This window comes from Mustela putorius, unplaced genomic scaffold, assembly GCF_011764305.1.
Source record: "Mustela putorius furo isolate JIRA1106 unplaced genomic scaffold, ASM1176430v1.1 tig00000040_pilon_pilon_pilon, whole genome shotgun sequence".
NCBI lineage: Eukaryota > Metazoa > Chordata > Mammalia > Carnivora > Mustelidae > Mustela > Mustela putorius.
This window is the reverse complement of record NW_025421261.1, coordinates 43,944-64,844: the sequence shown is the minus strand read 5'-3', so window position 1 is coordinate 64,844 and position 20,901 is coordinate 43,944. Positions and strand designations below refer to the sequence as shown.

Sequence of the window (20,901 nt, the reverse complement as noted above, 5' to 3'; positions counted from 1 at the left end):
AAGGTTGTTTGATTTAAGAATGTAATTTAACTTATAATGGAATCTTGAAAAAATATTATTTGTCCACTGTTCCTTAATGATAAACATTGTAAACACAAATATTGTGCTATAAATCATGCAGTTTTGCATTATTTTAAAAACTGTCTCTGAAATGGACTTTTCTGTTTTATAGCACTTTATTATAATGAATTTAACTGAAGAAACACCTTTCTGTTGAAATATGTGTTTTAGCACTTTAACACTCAACTAATAAATAGCCAAGTTTTCTAGGTAGTATTTAATAACTTTTTTCTTAGCAACTTTCAAAGCATATTACATATTTATGAAGGTATTTTAAAATTTTAAGTGTAAGAATTTCATAGCTGCTTTTTAGCACAGCCTGAGAAGAAAGGTATTACTTTTTAAATCATTTTTTGTACTAGAGTAGCTTGAAAATATATGTTGTCTGTGGTTCATATGACTTCCTGGGAAATAATAAAAATATTCAAAAATTAAATTCTTCTGAACATGGAGAACTGACAGAATCATGGGGGAGAAGGAGGCAAAGTTAGTTTCCTTCTTTTTTATTTAGTATTTGTAGTAATGATAGCCTTACATTCTTCTAAGTATAGTTTGAAGGATAAAAACATAATTTAAAAGGTATTTTTTATTGTAAAGGTAATACCATAGTATAAAATGTTCATTCTAGAGAAATTGAATATTTTGAAAAAATAATGGAGGAAACCCCTAAAACTTCTGAAGTATTTGTTGTATTTTTTTAAAAATTTATTTACGGATCTATTTTCAAAGTAAAGTTGAGATCATACTATTGCACTTAATGTACTTAACATATTACTAAAATTCTTCCAAGCCAATTCATTATATGAATATATATTTATTGATTCAGCATTTTCCCTATTAGTGACCATTTAGGCTATTTATTAGTTTTTACCATTATAAAATCATGTTATGAGATCATCATTATCTTCACATTTAATTATTTCATTTGGAAAGATTAAAAACATTTTATGGGTCAAAAAATGAAATAATCTAACTTAAAAATACTGGATTAACAGAGACTATTGGGTGATTGGTGTTCAGGTACCTTAAATTCTTTAAAGTTGAACTTTTTGTTGATTGATCTTAGACTTCTCACTCTTGGGTATCATTCCTTTCCATTGCAGTTGAGAAAGAGAAATAGTTTTTAAAATTACCCCTCTAAATTAAACTTACTATTCCTTACTGCTTAATCCATAATCCATAATCTGTCCAATTTTACCAGGAATTATTATATAGTAGAATATATATATATATATATATATTATTATTATTATTATATAGTAGAATGAACTCTAAGTTGGAACTAAAGAGATTTGGGACCAACTTGCTAATAAGCAAGAGAAAATCAGGCAACAGTTCAGGTTCTTTCAGGTTTAAAAGCTGCCATTATCAGATGACTGCTGCTAGAGGTAAGGTAGGATAGATAATATTTTTTCTGTGAATTACTTTAACTTAGTCGCACCTTACTTAAACTGCTAAAAATTTTTATATCTTAAAGTTCTCCTCTGTCATGTCAATGACAACTTTTCTTTCACCCCAGGAAGTGGAAACAGAGCAATACTTCACTCTCTTTCTGCCAGCATTGAAGGAGCGTGGATATGATGGATTTTTTTCTCCAAAGTCACGTGCCAAAATCATGTCTGAGCAGGAGAGAAAGCATGTGGACGGTTGTGCAATATTCTTCAAAACAGAAAAGTGAGTTAAGGAAACAAAGCATAATAGTGTATACTTACTTCTTGAACACACAAATTAGCAGTAAGCTAGCTAGAAAGCAAGAGATGTAACAATTTAAACTGTTGGTAATGTTGTTATTATACTTTATGCTTTATTGCCAAATTACACTAACTTTTGAGAGGTATATATTTGAATATGTTGTGTTATCATATTTCCAAATATATTTTCATGAAGTAAAATACTAATTCTGGTGTTTAAAAAAAAAGTGTAATGCTTTTTTAGGATTTTGAATGAGTGATCTGAGTTTCTTTCTGTGAGTTTTGTTTTGGTAGTTGGCTTTTTCAGAATCATTAATTTTGATAACCTTTTTTATCCTTTAAATTAACATTTCATTTATTTAATCATTTATTCACTAAATGTTAGCTGAGCATTTATTTGCTTTGTAACCAGTGCTGTGCTAGTCAACGTAGACATAAAGATAGACAAGACATAGTTCTAATCCCACTCAGAGCTCTGGTCTAGTAGGAAAAGGTAATGACATAAGAAAATAAAAATGATATATATGAGATAGAGATTTGCATAGATGAGGGAGGGTGGAAGAGAGACAGCTTGTGGAGCTGGAGAGTTAAAGGATTGACTGAGACAGGACAGTGGAAAGCAGCCATTATCAAACAGAGAAAACATGATTTGTGTTTTTTCAGTGCTGTTGATGTACTTGATTAAAGTAAGTAAAAGTTGAGAATGTTGTGAATCTGCTTATTAAAATACATAAATGATCTTGTGGAAACCTTTGTTATCTTGTTGCATTGGGTTTAGGAAACTGCATTTCCTACTTGAGGATGTAGAGCCACAACACTTTCAGAAATCCGTCTCCTTTTGAGTGCTGGCTAAGTAGCTTGTTGATAACAGACATATTTAGTTATCATCTTGAGGAAAAGAGAGAAGCATATTTTTTGCCTCAGAAAGGCTGCCAATTTTATAGTGGAAAATACAAAAGAATCTTCAATAGAAAACTGAAATGCATAAAATCTGATAGAGGTGGAATCCCATGGTTAATACAGACAGGGAATCATCTATGTATAGGATAAGCATGTATTATTTTCCAATATTGGCCCCTTTTTAATACCAGTCATAACAAAAGAAATTACATGGTTTTATTGATACAGGCATATTACTAGCATATTATGTTAAGCAAACAAATAAGTGAATTTGAGAGATACTTGGCCTACTTTTTCTCATTTATTTGTACCTATTTTCCTGTCTTTTCTGTGAATTTTTAATAGAGATATTGTCATTTTGGCTAATAATTAGTGGATAGGCCTGCAGTGTTTGAGGTTAGAATATACTGAATTCTTGTAGTTGGTTCACGATTTTATTTATGAATTTCAGAATAACAATAGATATTACTTTTATATACTGTTAGGCCTTTTATGGATTCTCTCACTGAATTTTTAAACCCTCAGAGCTAGGGTTACAGCTGTATTCTCATTTTTATACATGAGGAGACCAATGTATAGAAAGTAGTGTGGCTTCATAGTCAGTCCTTTTAACCATGGTACTAAACTGAATTTTTAGGTTTCTTATTGAGCTTCCAATATTACTTATACTTCTTAAAAGTTTACCTCATTTGGAAAAATTGCTTTGAATTTGATGTTTGTTACTTACATTCATAAGCACATTTTCTTGAAACACCATAATTGGAAAAAGAGTACTGGTAATATTAAGATAAAACATCAGGTTCTTTTTCCATTTGCCGCTGTGTCTTCCCAAAGGAAGATAATATAGTTTTCATCATTCCCATCACAGATTGAGAGGAAAATCTAAAATGCCTTGATAATTTACTAGAGGTAGTTAAGATTTTGAACTAACAGTTATAACTATTATCTAGGAAACTTTAAACAAAGTATTTGAAAATCGAAGCTTGAATTATTAAAAATGCTGTGAATTAGTTAAGAGGTGCACACAGGAAATACTTCAGTGCATCATTTGGTTTTCTTTCATGTCAACTCTTCTTGCCTGATCAGTAACGTGGATCCAGTAACAGATGAATACTTTGAATATAATACCTTATTATATTCTTTTGTGAGAAGTATTAAATACTTGTTGATTTTGTATGAGCTAACTGTCCAATGCCAAACTATTTGAAATTTAACACAAAGTATACTACCTTGCCTTTATTCTATTCTGTTCTTCAGATTGGAGAGATAATACAAGTGCAAAGAAAAGAATTGTGAAGCCAGGTGGTTCTCCTACTTATGTGGCTATATAATCTTGAATGAGTCACTTCCTGTTCAGGACTTATTTCCTCATTTGTATTTGTTTGTATGTTACCATCTAAGATAATTGCTTTATGTAGTTAACAAAACTGACAAAGTCAAAAGACAGCTGTAGGAAGAGTACTTTGAGTCTCATTCTCAGTCTCATTCTTCTAAAACCGGAGTATCTCAAAATTCCTACTCTAGATTGATGATGGTTTTTCCTGTCATGGAAAACAGTGATACAGAGTAAGTAACCATAAATAGAAACTATAATAATCACTGTTTTTAGCAAAATACTGTAATAAAAATTTCTTATCCATCGTAATGAAAGAATAGGAAATTACTTAGTAAAGAGTGGGACACAGATGACCAATTTTCAAAGAGCTAGAATACAGTAGAATAGTCCTTGCACCATATTCATTGTGGTTTACTCTTCAGGGCTTCGGAAGGGACTTCAGGATTTGACAGGACCTTTTGGTCATCATTACAAACATTTTTTGGGTAGTTAGATGCATGGAGATACCAGAAAAAAGAAGTTTCAGTTCATAAAATGCTAGAAGTCAGCTTTTGCTTTGTCCTTTATCTCAGTAGCTATTATTATCTTTAGTGCAAAATATTTTATAAAATACATTTGTGTTGTTGTTGTTGTTGTTGTGTTTATATGGAAAGACTTACTATAGATAGGTATTTTAAAGTTTTTTTTTTTTTAAAGATTTTATTTATTTATTTGACAGACAGAGATCACGAATAGGCAGAGAGGCAGGCAGAGAGAGAGAGAGAGAGGAAGAGAAGCAGGCCTCCTGCTGAGCAAAGAGCCTGATGCGGGGCTTGACCCCAGGACCCTGGGATCATGACCTGAGCCGAAAGCAGAGGCTTTAACCCACTGAGCCACCCAAGCGCCCCTAGATAAGTATTTTAGACTCAGAAATTTAAAATTTCTTTTGCTGTATTTTGTCCTATAGACTTAGTGGTTAGCAGAAGTGGGCTTGGATCCAGATGCACAAATTGAAGAAATTGAAAATGGAGAAAAATGGAGATGAAGCAAGACCTAGATACTAGACTTGCTGTTCCTGAAGTTAATAGTTCTGATCATGCTTTGTTTCACATCAGTGAGAAAGGGAAAGGTGAGAGTGCTAGAACAGGTGACCATTACACTGTGGAGAAGCAGTGTCTTCCAAGAGGACTTAGAACTAGGCTGTCATGGTGCTCATTCCTTGCTTTGTTGTCTCTGCTTTCTAACCTGCTTCCAGTCTTAGATTAGCCAGGTGAGGCCAAGTCTTTGCTTTTCCTTCCTATGTTATTACAGTAATTCTGTGCTTGAGAAGAGGGTATCCAGAAGTTACAGTATCATTCCAAAATGACCTAATGTGATAATTCCTTCTCACTGGTTTCTCAGATACTGATATCCTGTGTCATCGATGGTGGTTGCATTTAGAATTTGTGTGATTTTTTTTTTTAAAAAACAGATTATTATTGTGTTTCTGTTGTTCACTGTCCCATAAATTTAATCTGGAACAAAAAATTACTCTTTTGTGCCACATGGGGTACAATACAGATAGTAGTAACTTTGACCTAATTTGAGAGGTTTCTTCTGGGCTAAAATCAAGAATGTAAAAATGGTTTCAGTTGTTCAAAGAGTTGTACAAAGATTGGTAGGATAGTGCATATCTACTTTTCTTCCCAATTCATCCCAGTGTCTAAGCTTACTTTTTTTAGCAAGTTCTTTTCTGGCGTTCCCATGATTATCTAAAGGGACCCAAGAACACATTTTATAGTATCTTCACCCTAAATATACAATAAACACTTCTGTTTGGTTTAGGCTTAAGAGTGCTGGAATATGATCCAGAAAGGGTCATAGTTTGCTTTTGTGTGGTTATACTCATTTCTTGACTATGTACCTTTCAAGTTCGCTTTGGCGTGTAAATAAAGTCGGGTGGGGGGGTATATTGTTTTGCTTGCTGGTAGTTGGCATTCATTGTCCTTTCTCTACCAGTGACTGAATCACATCACAGCCCATAAAATTACTTTCGGATCATAAGCTAATACGAAATTGAGTTATCTCATTGTTCTGTTTGAAGGCTATTTTGGACATGTTCTTCCTGAATTTGAAACATTCAGCCTAATAATCTGCCTCAGATCATGTAAGAAGGGTGGGATCTTTGTTTTTTGATTATAGCAATCTTTATATGATCTCGCTATGCCCATTTGACTTTCTATAAAATAAGACTTTCACAAAGGTATAAAGAAGAATCCTTAGACTAAAATAGCATGAGGATTAATGCTTATGGCATCTGTGTACTTGATATGGAACAGAAATAATAAAATGAAATAGAGACAAATCATAAGATTTTACATATTAACCAAGGATTGATAGTTTGGATTAGTGACTGGAAAGTAATTATAAACCAGTATGTTTAATCCAGAACTAACATCTAATAGACGGAATGAGGAAGACATCTCTGTATGTCAAAATGTCACCTGTAGATAAATTTGAGGCAGAAAATGGAAACAGTGGAGTGTGTTTGGTTATGTATAAGAGGGGAAATTAAGAAATAGTATTGGTAAGATAGTATGAATAGAATATGGATAATTATTTCTTACTATACTATAAATGTTTTATAAATATAGTATAAAATAAACAGAAAAACAAGACTAGGTGTAGGAGACTACAGTTACCTGACCTAGTGCTGGAAATTTTCTTAAGGCAGACTAAATGAAAGTTCTTACCCTGCAAGAAGCACATCTTGCTCTTGCTTAATTCTAAGTGTAAAGAAGGAACTTCCTTTGGTTCCTTAGTGCTCAACTATCTCTTTGGTTCTTTAACTCTTGGTGAGGGGGCACCTGGGTGGCTCATTTGGTTAATCATCCAGCTCTTGGTCTCAGCTCAGGTCATAAGACCAGGGTCGTGAGATGAAACCTTGTGTCTGGCTCCACATTCAGCTTGAAGTCTGCTTAGGACACCCCCTCCCTCTGCCTGTGCCCCCCTCCCCGGATGTGTGCACAAGCACATGCACTCTCTCTCTCTCTCTCTTAAATAAGTAAATATGAAAAAACCAAAAAGCAAACAATTGGTGAAGCTGAAATGATAAAATTCAAGAGTATGACCTAAGTGTCAAGGAAGGGAGTATTAGTTCTAAGTATATATTTTGTTTAGGATACCTCATTTATTTTTCTGAACTTTTTGAGACCACAGATATTAAAAACCTGATACTTCAAGAAGATTGGGAAGCTGTAAAGTCAAAAGTGAGGTGATACAATCATTAATTATACCAATTAGAAAGATAGGTATTTGTGCTTGAGAAGAGGGCACTGTCCCTTCAACTATTGAAGGCATAGATGGAAGACTTAGTAAACTAAATAATTGTTCAGGATTCATTTTAAATGAAGCAAAGTCAGTAACCAAACATGTATTTTAACAAGAAGTTGAGTGAACCTGTGATCTTTGCCAAGAGACTAAGAAAAATCAGAGACTTGGTGAAAATGCTAAGAATGGTATTTTAAATACCATGCACTTAAAGAAAGGGATATACCCATTGTGGATTGTGTAATCATTAATTGAGGATCAAGGTATAGAACAGCTGTACCCCTTCTATTTTACTTTTATGAGTTCTATAGAGAATTGTCTTCAAAGTGGAGACTAAGACCAGGCGAAGAGGAAATTGGTAAGGCAAGAGAGTCACTAATCTGCCTGAACTAGTTAGGTTTCCAAATCAAGATAATGATATCCCATGGTACTAAAAAATCTTATGAAAGTATGCCTGCAGAACTGGCATGGGCGATCTATTGTGAATGTTGCAGTGCAGGAGAAGTTCCTAGGATACTGAAGATGAACAAACGACCTCATTTTTCAAAAAGATAAGGCAGTTTGGTGTTCTCTTATGGAAGGGAACAGGGAAGAAATTGGGCAGAGAACAGAGGTGTGTAGCAGGCCTCACAGCCGCAGCTGACCCCACCTGTAGTTTTGGAGCTGGAATGGCCTGTCAGAGTTAACCCAGGAGGGACCAAAATCCCTAAACTTTTATGTTTTGCTTTAGATCTATAAATGGACGTACACCACTCCTAGAAGTACTGGACCTTGGGTGATGTAGCTTTCTGCAGCTAGAGCAATTCCTGAAAGATTGATGAGGAATCTGGACAGTGTGTTTCCATATTCACCCCTTTGAAGAATTTTTGCAGATTTTAGCACTAATATGTATCAAGTACCTATCACAAGTCTGGATACAAAGTAGATCCTCAGTAATGGGCAGCATGTATTATTTTTATTACTAGTTCTGTCCTATTGAGAATTTTGATTATTTCAGAGAAGACCAATATGTACACCTACCATTTATGAAAACCAAAAATGGTAGGGATATTTAATCTTTTTGGGAAAAAAAGAATGAAATTTCTAAGTGTCCTTAATCAGTAATTTCTCTGACATCAGTAGTAGCAACTTTTTTCTAGATAGGTCTCCTGAGTCAAGGGAAACAAAAACTAAAATAAACTTTTGGGACTATATCAAAGTAAAAAGTTTTTGCACAGCTAAGGAAATAACAGAACTAAAAGGCAAACTACAGAATGAGGAAAAGTATTTGCAAATGACGTGTCAAATAAAGGGTTAATATCCAAATATATAAAGAACTTATACAACTCCACACCTAAAAAACAAATAATCCAATTAAAAGATGGGTAGGAGACATGAACAGACATTTCTCAAAGAAGACATACAGATGGCCAGTGGGCTTATGAAGAGATACTCATTGTCGCTTATCAGGGAAGTACAAGTTAAAACTACAATGAGATGTCACCTCACACCTGTCAGAATGGCTAAAATCAACAACATAAAGAAGATGTGGGCCATATATACAATGGAATATTATGCCTCCATCAGAAAGGATGAATACTCAACTTTTGTATCAACATTGATGGGACTGGAAGAGATTATGTTGAATGAAATAAATCAAGTAGAGAAAGTCAATTATACAGTTTCACTTACTTGTGGAGCATAAGGGATGACATGGAAGACATTGGGAGATGGAAAGGAGAAGTAGGTTGGGGGAAATCGGAGGGGGAGACAAACCATGAGAGACTGTGGACTCTGAGAAACAAACTGAGGGTTTTGAGTGGGTGGGGGGAATGGGTGAGCCTAGTGGTGGGTATTATGGAGGGCATTTATGGCATGGAGCACTGGGTGTGGTTCTAAGCATTAAATTCCGGAACACTGAAAAAAAAAAAAATGAAATAAGTAATAGCTCAAATCAAGAAGTAATTTAAATGTCTACTACAGAATGTTAAATAAATTATGGTGAATCTGTATAGTGGACTATAATACAATCATAAATATTAAATTTAAATAATATTTAATTTTATAAGTCCTTATCCCTGATAGAGGGGATTAATAAACCAAAATATAAAATTATGGAGTATTATAATTGTATAAAAATATTTGTATGCAAATGCATGGGGAAAAGTCAGTGGGAAATATATTGACTTAGTGGGGATATTTGGTTGCAGGTAACTTTAAATTTTCTTTATATTTTTCCTTGTTCCCAAGTCTGTATAATACATTTATTATATGGTCATTTTTTTCCACTTATTTTTTTTATTTTTTTTAATTTTTTAAATGATTGTATTTATTTGTCAGAGAGATAGAGGGAGAGCGAGCGAGCACAGGCAGACAGAGAAGCAGGCAGAGGCAGAGGGAGAAGCAGGCTCCTCGCCGAGCAAGGAGCCTGATGCAGGACTCGATCCCAGGACGCCGGGATCATGACCCGAGCCAAAGGCAGGCGCTTAATCAACTGAGCCGCCCAGGTGTCCCGTCCACTTATTTGTTCTTAAGCATCTATGGAATGCAGGACTGGTTTAAGAGTGAAAAAGTCCAGGAAATTTTGGTTGTATCTTGGTTCTTCTTTGGGTTATAATTAATATTTCCCCAAATGCAGTTTCAGTCTTTATTAACAGAAGTACAGTTTAAAATGAAGAAGGCACTAGTTCATTTATGCCCCATTCTAGGTACTGTACCTTGGGTAAACTTGAGTTGTTAAATGAACATATATGTCCTATATCATATAAAGAATTGGCCATTTCTTAGGAAAGGTATAGTGGAGTGATATTTAAAGTAGTGTAAAGTTATTACTAGTTTTTATTCTGTATTCTTTTAAAGAAAATATCGATCTAGGTTCAGTGGAAGAAAGGTACAGGGAAACAAATTTTAGTTAAGACATTTCTAATTATTAGATGCCCCCTTCCCTCACAATGGCCTGACTTTGGTAGAAGTAAAATATTCCAATACTAAAAACGTTACCATTAAGCAGGATTTTTACACTTTCCTACAAGGTTCCTGTAAATAAGCCTTAAGAGTTCTGTAAATATTTAGAATATATTTCAAAAACTAAATACAACTAATTAAACTGTAACTTTAAAATAACGTATTCACTCAAATGTTTCAAGTACCAAATTTTAACACTTGGAAATTAATATCATGTTTCAAAGGTGCTGCCTAGTTGACTTGTTTTTGTGCAGACCTCTGAATCAAGTTTGTTCCTGCTTGCTTAGGTTTTCTGAGTTCAAGGTCAGTCAGTTATTTACTAATAATATCTGTGTGTCTCTGTGAATCAGGATTTTTTTTTAAGATTTTTTATTTACTTGACAGAGGGAAACACAGAGAGGGAGCAGAAGCAGGGGGGCGGGAGAGGGAGAAGCAGGCTTCCTGTGGAGCAGGGAGCTCCATGTGGGGCTCAGTCCCAGGACCCTGGGATCATGACCTGAGCCCAAGGCAGACGCTTAACAACGGAGCCACCCAGGTGCCCATCTGTGAATCAGGAGTTTTGTTAATACTCTATAACTGAAACAAAAATACAGAACTAAACTGGATACAGAGGCGGATATAAGATTATAATTATCAGTACCCTCTGATTTAATATTTTTATATTCATCAAAACGGATTCATTGTTTTCAGTGACTGATTTATTTGAACAATACTATTTTATTTTATGTATGCAAATTTTACCAGAAACTATTTGAAAAAGATATCTATTGCCTAGGTGTTTGGAAAAGTCTGATATGGAGAATGGTCATATCTACCTGTAGAACATATTTGAATCTTCCTTCTTCTCTATTTCTCTTGCCTTAGTCCAAGCCACCATCATCTGTCATTTATACAACCTCAAAAACTTTGTTCGATCTGACTTCAGCTCCTATAATCATTCTCCACAAAGTAGCTGGAGTGATCTTAAAATTTAAAGTAATACCATGTAATACCATTGAACCTTCCATTGTTGCCTTTCATCTTTAACATAATTTCATACCCTTCCATTCTCTTCCATCCCACAAACATGCAAAGGTCTTTGCTACCTGAGGATCTTTGCTTCTTCCTTAACCTGGAATGCTCTTAATTCCATTCTTCACCCTGGGAACTCCTCATCCTTCATGTTTCAGTTTAAATGTCACTTCGTTAAAGTAGAGGTGAAAACTGTGCTCCTTTTTATCACTCTGGGTTAGAAATAAGCATTTGACCTGACTTTATTCTTCTCCGCATGAGAAGTGGGGCAGGGAGAGGAGTATGATTTTATCTAGCACAGTGGCCTGCAGCATAGTCAGACTTTAGTTTATATTTATAAAGATATGAGCGCATGCTTCTGTTTCAAAGCTGGGGGAGGATGAGATGGAGGCCTGTTCAAAGAGTAAAGGTGTCTTCTCGCCACATACTACTTAGTGAAAATAGTATGTTTAGTTAGTTTTAGTTAGTTTAGTTATATTTTACAGATCTAATAAAACTAGGCTAAAAGAGTTGTTAAATGGCTTGACCCAAAGCAGTGTGACTTTTTCATATGTATGTCATCAGTATGACTATGTCAGTACTACACTCAATTCTGTTAAGTCCTATAAATCTATGATTATTAATTTGGAAGTAAAGAAAGAAAATACTATCCATGCAGAAACTGTGGTCACATGGAGAGCCATTTTTCACCTTATAGAAGCTGTTCCCCTGAAGCCTTACATACATGTAATGTCAGCTTTTTAGTAAAGGCCAGGTAGAAAAATTGCCTTCTTAGTTGAGACAAGGGTGTGACAAATCTCTTGATGGGGTAAGAATAAAACGGCAAACAGGGTAGGTAGATTTTACTCTGTTCTTTGTCATTAATCTGCTGAGTTAAGGTTGTGTTCACCTTTAAATGCCAGAAAGTTCTAACAGCAGTTTAAAGAAATGAAAGAAGAGCACTTTTTTCGCACAAGTCCAGATATGGTAGTCCAGAACTGCTTCATCTGCTTCCCAGTCCATAATGGGTTGGCTTTTGCCCTCCTGCTTACCACAGGGATAAAGCCATAAAAAGACATATGCCTTTGCTAGATGACACTTCTAAGAAATTTTTTAATCACACGTCTTATGTCTCACTGGCGTAAATTCATCGCATGTCCCCTTGCAGATGGAAAATGACTAGGGAGACCGTGAATAGTATGTATCTTGTGTTCCGTCATCTAATGTCTTTTAGCACGATACTCCAAGTACCTAACACCTAATACTAATTAATGCATTGTGCCTTTTAGATTTACCTTGGTGCAAAAGCATACAGTGGAATTTAACCAGGTGGCAATGGCTAATTCAGATGGATCCGAAGCTATGCTGAATAGAGTGATGACAAAAGATAATATTGGTGTCGCTGTGGTATTAGAGGTCCACAAAGAACTATTTGGAACAGGTGAGTGCCATTTAAAATATTCTTACTAAAAATAACCACCATCTTGTGCTTTCCATTTCAAACAAGTGCGTAGACTCCGCCTTATTTGTTGCACAGTGATTTTTTTGGTCTTTGAGGAAAGTTAGGGGGAGATGGGCTGGAAAATAACACTAATTATGTAAACCATCATATATATATCTAGGGATATTACTTACCAGATAATCTGTAAAAAGGAAAGTCTTTAATATGCCATTATTTCGAAAAGGTTATTTGAAGTAGGAAATGCTGAATTTGGAAATTATGATGAGTTGGTTCTCTTTTTAGCCATATTTTTAGCTTCTTGAGTGTGAAATCTTTTGTCTTTAAGGTTAAGTACTTGGCAAGTTTTCTCTAATTTCTTTGTTATATCTCAGTCATTGTCAGGGTAAGAGCGGGATCTTTTATCTACCTGGTACTTAGCTTTTGCATTTTAGATTATTTATAGCTTCTTTCAAAGTCAGAAACTCATTATGTACTTTGCATATCGAGACCTTTTTTTCCCCTTTATCCTGCCTGCCTTTGCACATTTCATTGTTTACTTAATTAGTATATTTTAGGCAAGAACAAGGAGAAGATGTTAAGACCACATTAGGGCTTTATTTTTAAACTTTTTTTCTGTTCTTACTGTGGAAGAAAAGATGTTTGCCCTGAGTATTGATTTGAATTATTCAGACCATGCCTATCTGTCAAACCTCCCTTTTCTCTTTGTTATTTTATCCATCATCAGATAATCTTTGATAAGTTATTTAAAATTTTTCTTCTTTTTTGGTCTTTCCATTTTTACCTACTTTTATGTCCTTTCCAGTCTTACTCTTTTCAAAAGTTAGTTACCTCTTTTTTGGGTGACTTCAATTCATGAAAATTCAATTTCTTTTGGAGTTTTATTCTTCTTTTAGTATTCAGAAAAGTAATTAGAAATTATACAGCAGATACTTTCACATTTTGAAATATGGCTTTTATTCCTACAAGAGGAATTTAATGTAGAAGGTGCTGATGGCTTCGTTGTTTTTAATAGTTCTTAGTATTTAATATAGTGAACATTTAATGTACAACCAGAAGTGACACTACAGAATTTCTAGGAAAAGAGTGGAGCATAGAGAATTTTGGCTATAAGATTTTATCTTGTAAAATTGCTTTAAAAATGACCTTCTATATTTTTAAGTCATATATCCAATAAGGGGTTAATATCCAAAATATGTAAATAACTCATAAAGCTCATTAGCAAGAAAAATGAACAGTCAGATTACAATATGGGCAGAGTGTCTGAATAGACATTTTTCTAGGGAAGACAGAGATGACCAACAGGCACATGAAGAGATGTTCAACATCACTAATCATCAGGGAGATGGAAATCAGAACCACAATGAGTTATCACCTCATGCCTGTTAATATGGCTATTATGAAAAGGACAAGAAATGACAAGTCTTGGTGAGGCTATGGAGAAAAGAGAACTCTTGCACGTTGTTGGTGGGAATGCAAACTGGTGCAACCACTGTGAAAACAGTATGGAGTTTCCACAAAAAATTAAAAATGAAAATACTAACTTGAAAAGAGATATACACCCCCATGTTATTGTGTCATTATTTACAATAGCCATGGCATGAAAGCAGCCTATGTGTCCCATCAACAGATGAATGGATAAAGAAAAGGTTGTATATATACCCAGTGAATACTGTTCAGCTATAAAAAAAAAGTCTGCCATTTGCATTGATGTGGATGGACCTTGAGGGAGTTATGCTAGATGGAATAAGTCAGAGAAAGTGAAATATTGTATATCCTCACTTATATCTGGAATCTAAAAAAAAAAAAAAAAAAAAACCAACAAATGAACCATGACAGCTAAGCCAGAGTCATAGATACAGAGAATATAGAGTGGTGGTGGCCAGAGGGGAGAGGGGTTAGGGACCGGGGAACAAGAGCTAAGGAGATCAAGAGGTGCAAACTTCCACTTGTAAATCAGTCATGGCGATAGAATGTATGGCATGAGGGAAGTGCACTTGAAAGTTGATGAGAAAGTAAACCCCGGGGCGCCTGCGTGGCTCCGTGGGTTAAAGCCTCTGCCTTCAGCTCAGGTCATGATCCCAGGGTCCTGAGATCAAGCCCCGCATCGGGCTCTCTGCTCAGCAGGTAGCCTGCTTCTCTGCCTGCTAGTGCTCTCTATCAAATAAATAAATAAATAAAATCTTAAAAAAAATAAAAAGAAAGAAAGTAAATCCCAAGAGTTAACTTTATATGGTGACAGATGGTAACTCATTTTGCAATGTATGTAAACACTGAATCATTATGTTGTACATCTGAAAGCAATGTAATGTCAATTATACCTCAATAGAATTTTTTTTAAATGTCTACTTCTGTCACATATAGCAGACACTTCAGTTACTTGTTTATACTCAACATTGAAGATAATTATATCTTAGTAAGGTGAAAGGAAACTTAATTTTATCAAAACAGTAGACTTAAAAATTCAGTCTTTTTCTGCATGCAGAGTTTTATATTTTCAATAGAAAAATTTAAGAGACATTCCTACGGATTTTTTTTTTTGTAGTTTTAAGATTTTATTTAAATTTCAGTTAGTTAAAATACAGTGTAATATTAGTTTCAGGTGTAGAGTTTAATGATTCATCACGTACTTAAAACACTCATCACAAGTGACCTCCTTAATCCCTGTCATCCCTGTCATCCCCTTCACCTCCCTCGCACCCGCAACCTCGGTGTGTTCTCCGCAGTTCCGAGTCTGTTTTCTGGTTTGCCTCTCTTTGTCCCCCATGTTCATTATCTTTTTTTCCCCTTAAACTCCACATATGAATGAAATAATACAGTATTTGTGTTTCTCTGACTTAGTTCATGTAGCAGTATACTCTCCAATTCCACGTCACTGCAAATGGCAGGATTTCATTCTTTCTGATGGCTGAGTAATATTCCTCTGTGTGTGTGTGTGTGTGTGTATACAAATCACATCTTTATCCATTCATCAATAGGTGGACATTTGGGCTTTCCCCATGATTTGGCTATTGTAGATAATGCTGCTATAAACATTGGGGTGCATGAATCCCTTAGAAGAACTACTTTTGAGTCCTTTGGCTGAATACCTTATAACACAATTGCTGGATCATAGTGTAGTTCTATAGAAATTTTAATAGAAAATGAATTGTGCATGTTTACTAATACTGCAATAGTGCAAAAGCATATAAAATAAAAAGTAAATTCCTTATTCATACTCTCTAGGAGTGGCTCTTGCTAATTTCTTACTTTCATTACTAATAGAGACTGTATGTATATGTATGTATGTATAGTTTAAATGGCCTCATACCATGCACATTGAACTTTGTGCTTTCAGTATTTTATGGATGTCTTTCTCTGTACCTGTTAACCAAGTTTAATTTTTACAATTTTTAATGTATTGTCTACTTTGTTTCCCATTTTGACAGCTAATACTGTGTTAATACTTACTTTGACAAAATTTATAAAGCAATTTTAGGGGGAAGAAAGAACCTTTTTTTAGTTGAATATCTCACTTTCCAAAGGAACCTAAGTACCAAAAAAGTTAAGCATTCCAACACCAAAATAAACAGTAAAAAAGTCAGGTCCAAAAACTGTGTCCAGATTTTTGAGAGCACACTATTCCTGTGTCTCCTTTTAAAAATTACTCTCTTTGGGTGTTTAGTATGAATTTGTTTTGGTAGGAAATTTTCTTACTTACGTAATTTGTATAAGTTAATATAGTGTTACTACCTTTTATTGATCCATCACTGATGTGCTCAGGAAATGCAAGGTGAGTGAGTACTGGGCAGTGGGAAGAATTTAAATTAAGGTTTAGGTCATTCAGATAACTGAAAACCTGCCTCACTAAGTGATTGTGATCTTTAAATGACAGAGGTATTTAAAGTTCTTGTTTACATCAAGAACTCAGCAAGTCAAGGAACTATAATCAAATGTTGATTGTATCATGATATAATTCTTAACTTGGGCATATAGAGCAGAAGTTGGCAAACTTTTTCTGTAAAGGGCCAGAAAGTTAACATTTTAGTCTCTGTGGGCCACATACAGTCTCTTTCACAGTCTTTCGAAGATATTTTTGTAGACTCCTTTGAAAATGTAAAACCAGGGTTAGCTCATCCAGGCTGTACAGAAACAGATGGTGGGCCAGATTTAGCCTGGGGCTGCGTTTGTCTACCCTGATCTAGAGGAGTAATTCCCATGTTGGGATTACCAGAATCTTAGCATTTTAGCTTCTAAGGACTACATTATGAGATAAAATGGAAGATACAGATTAATGGAAAAAAAAAATAAGGGGCTATGGGCTTTTGGGAGAAAACCTTAAGATAATTGCTTTTTTGATACATAAACCATAATCTTACCCTCTTGTTTCAAATGTTTGAATTTAGGTATGAAGCCTATTCATGCTGCAGACAAACAGCTGCTTATAGTGGCGAATGCCCACATGCATTGGGACCCAGAGTATTCTGATGTGAAACTCATCCAGACCATGATGTTTGTCTCAGAGGTTAAAAACATTCTGGAGAAAGCCTCTAGTAGGCCTGGCAGCCCAACCGCAGATCCTAATTCCATCCCGCTGGTGCTATGTGCAGATCTTAACTCATTGCCAGATTCAGGTATTTATAACATCATTTCCTCATTCCTTTCAGTTTTGCTTTAACAGCTAGTTGAAGGGCTAGCTAGCTCCCAACTTCTGAGTGAATTTCTCTGCCAGATTAAGGGAGTGTATTAGTATGCATCCAGGGATGATAGGACCTGGGGTAATGGAGAGTTTAATATAGAGGCTATGAACACAAATGTGTACGGGGTTAAGGTACACAAAATAAGGGGTGGTGCAGTCCTCTGCTACTAAGGGAATTAGGACCTTTACCACATCTACACCTAAAGGTTTAGAAAAGGGTAGGAACTTTTCTCATAACTTGGAAAAAGTCGTTCTAAGAAGAGGATTCTGTAGTAGGAGTGAAGGCAAAGCCAGCAGTAAGATGGGGTCTCACTCTGCCCTCCTGCCGGTCCGCCCGTGACCAAGTCCAGGCAGCAGGTAGAGTGGGAGGAGAGCTTGCCATTGATGCCGTCAGCCTCCTGGGGCACGGAGTGCAGCGGAGAAGAGGCAACCAGAGAATATTCAGCACGGGTAGTTTAATAGGGTTGCAACTTTTCAGTGAATTCATTAAGATAGATTACTAATATGTGGTGCAGAAGACTGATCCATATTCTCCTTGGATGTGACATTACTTCTAGAGCTCACTAAACTACTTTATGTCCTAACTTACATTATTTTAGATCTATGGAAAAATTAATTTCTGCATTTTAGATATTAAAGTTCAATGTAAAACATTGAAGTATTACTGTTTTGGTATTACTAAATTTTTTATATGTTTAATAAGCTATTTTAAATTGTTTACTCTCTCAACAGTAAATGTGACATAACGCAAATACTTGCAATTGGAAACTCATAAGTCACAAATCTAGAAAATATCTTTACTTTTTCTCCTCAGTAAATAAATGTTGTCTTCAATGAATACTTGTCTTCAGCACCTAACCCAGTTGGCACCTTAACCAAAATAAAGAATATTTTCTTCCTTTCTTAGTCCTTTTGAGTTGAATGCTCTCAAGTACAAGTTTCTCCTGCTTCGCTTGCTTTCTTTAAGCCGGGGAGCTGTCATGTGACAGTACAGCATGGTGAGCTGCTTTTGCAGCCAGACCGTCAGGGTTGGAACCTGGTTCTACCACTTACAAGTGCAGTCTCTGAGTTCCTCATTTTTAAATAAGGGGATAACAATTTCATCTACCACATAAAGGTGTTTGTGAGGTTTAAGTGTATAAAGCACTTGGAACAGTGCCTAACATGTAGTAAGTGCTAGATAAGTGCTTTTCACATATTCACAGTACTGATAACTGTGCTCATCACTTAACTCATGATATGTTGCTGTCATTCCTGATCACAGACAGAAGGAGATGGCTAACAGTCTTCACTAATCATCATCACAAGGGTTCTGATATATTTCTCATATTTGCTTGTTAAATGGAAGCAATGTATTTTTCGAATGCTTCTACTCTTTTTAGCTCTTTATACATACCTAATATTTTTGACCAAGTAGCATACAATGTCCCTTATAGTATGAAACGGAAAGAGCCTCACTATAGTTCAAAATAAAGAATATTTTCTACCTAACCTAAACATAAAAGTGTTGAAGATCCAAAATCTGTTTTTGTTGTAAATGATTTTTTATTACGTATGCACTATTTTACATATTCCCAAAGTTGTTAATTGACTGCATAAAATAGTAAAATACTAACGAGATATAGTGGTTTAGGATAATATTCTAAAAGCCTTCAGGGTTAAGACCTTCTTAGTGAATGCCACCTTGGGCTCAGGGAATCCTCTTTAGCTTGAAGAACCATTAAGAAACCTGAAGATATTTCTGGATGATCCTGATACTTTGTTCTGAAATAGGGAAATACTCTTCAGTCTGATTTAACCATATGAAATTGTTGGTGTTTGATTTTTTTTTTTTCTTTTTAGCAGTGACAACCAGAAAAAGGCAATTGCATATGGCTCAACCTAATTAAATCATCCCGAACCTGGTATATCCACCTGACAACAAAATTTTGGTCATAAAGTCCTATAGAAGGTCTAAAATGCTAACTGATGGTATTCCTTCCTTCTTTACTAGGTGTCGTGGAATATTTGAGCAATGGAGGAGTAGCTGACAACCATAAAGACTTCAAGGAGCTAAGGTACAATGAGTGTCTTATGAACTTCAGCTGCAATGGCAAGAATGGGAGCTCAGAAGGGAGAATCACACACGGCTTCCAGCTGAAGAGCGCCTATGAAAATAACCTGATGCCTTACACCAATTACACCTTTGATTTCAAAGTGAGTGACCCCCTCTGGGCTGACACAGAACTTATTTCAAATACAAACCTACGACAAGAAAGATAAATATTATTTATAATGCTTACTTGTATAATCTCTGGGAATTTTTAGATTCTCAAAATGTCTTGACTAAGTATGCTTCTAAATGTCAGGAGATTTATTAGCTTGTTTTTTTTTTTTTGTTTTGTTATTACTGATTTGAGAAGATTTTTAAACCTTCAAACTTTCACATTTGAAGTAATACTGATAAATAACAAAAACTTCCAAAATGCTTAGTTCAGAACACTTTATATTTATTAATATAGTTAACCTTCACTTGTCCATACCATCCCTAACTTTCAGTAAGGATCTAAATAATAAGCAACCTGATATGGGTATATGATCTTGAATGAGTTTACATAATAGTCGCTCAAAATTTTCTTTGTACTTTCCATTAATGTCTTATTTATCTTTAAATTTTCTAAGTTTCTTTGGGAGATGGGGTTAGAGATGGTTGTACTTAGGGTCTAATATATATATATATAATATATATATATATCCACATAGTCAAATTAATATGGTCCCAGCCGTGGAACACTCCAGCTTAATGAAAGAAAAATATATTTTTTCAAAATAAAAAAAATTTAGAGGACCCATTGTACAAGACAAATTGTTCTTTAGAAGGATTGATTGTAGTGGTTTTCTGTAGGTAAGATTACTTTCCCTTTGCCAATTATCCGATCAGTCTTTCTGACTGTATGTAACTCCTCCATGGTACCTCTGTTTGACTTTCTGGCACTTCAGGCATCTATACTAAAATCTTACACTATCTTGAAAAAAATGCAGATATTAGAAAGTGGTTTCATGTAAGAAGCCTAGAGGGAATATAATAAAAATACCAAAGGAAGTTTTCAAAATGGCCTTTCATATTTCCAATAACCATTTTATATTTTTGGTGCTTGTTAGCTCCTTTTTAAGGGGCAAATAGGAGAAAGGGAAATCTGTGTGACGTTATTAGTTGACTTTTGTGATCATGAGGTGGAGGAAAAATTGTGTAGAGTGAATTGAATCTAATTTTAGTATTTTTGCTGTTAGAGTAGTTAGTACTATCCCAAGTGATAATTCATTTTATTCAGATCACTCATACGCAGTCATGGGCTAGTAGACATCTAGCAACCAGCTTTCTGAGAAAAAGAAACACTAACTCCAGGTGCTTCCTGGTTTCTGTGGTGTAAGTTTTCCCATTCTGGTAGATTTCAAGCTCCCAGCATAATACCATTCAATTCAGAGTGGGGATGAAGCACTGAGAAAGCAGGTACTCTCTGACTGTAGCACACCCCTGCTCTTGTGCAACCTCAAAGGAAAACCTCTAGGCTTCATG

The 20,901-nt window shown here is 35.1% G+C and overlaps 1 protein-coding gene across 6 annotated transcripts in view; it reads left to right on the top strand.

Annotated features, from left to right (window-relative positions):
* Nucleotides 1-20,901, top strand: part of CNOT6L (CCR4-NOT transcription complex subunit 6 like) — a 117,296-nt gene that overhangs the window by 85,667 nt on the left and 10,728 nt on the right. For all 6 annotated transcript variants that reach the window (XM_045088787.1, XM_045087792.1, XM_045088150.1 and 3 more), the window contains 4 exons: nt 1,580-1,734; nt 12,498-12,649; nt 17,053-17,280; nt 19,339-19,541. In XM_045088787.1, the coding sequence (XP_044944722.1) occupies nt 1,580-1,734; nt 12,498-12,649; nt 17,053-17,280; nt 19,339-19,541 (738 nt within the window). The remainder of the gene's footprint in view (nt 1-1,579; nt 1,735-12,497; nt 12,650-17,052; nt 17,281-19,338; nt 19,542-20,901) is intronic.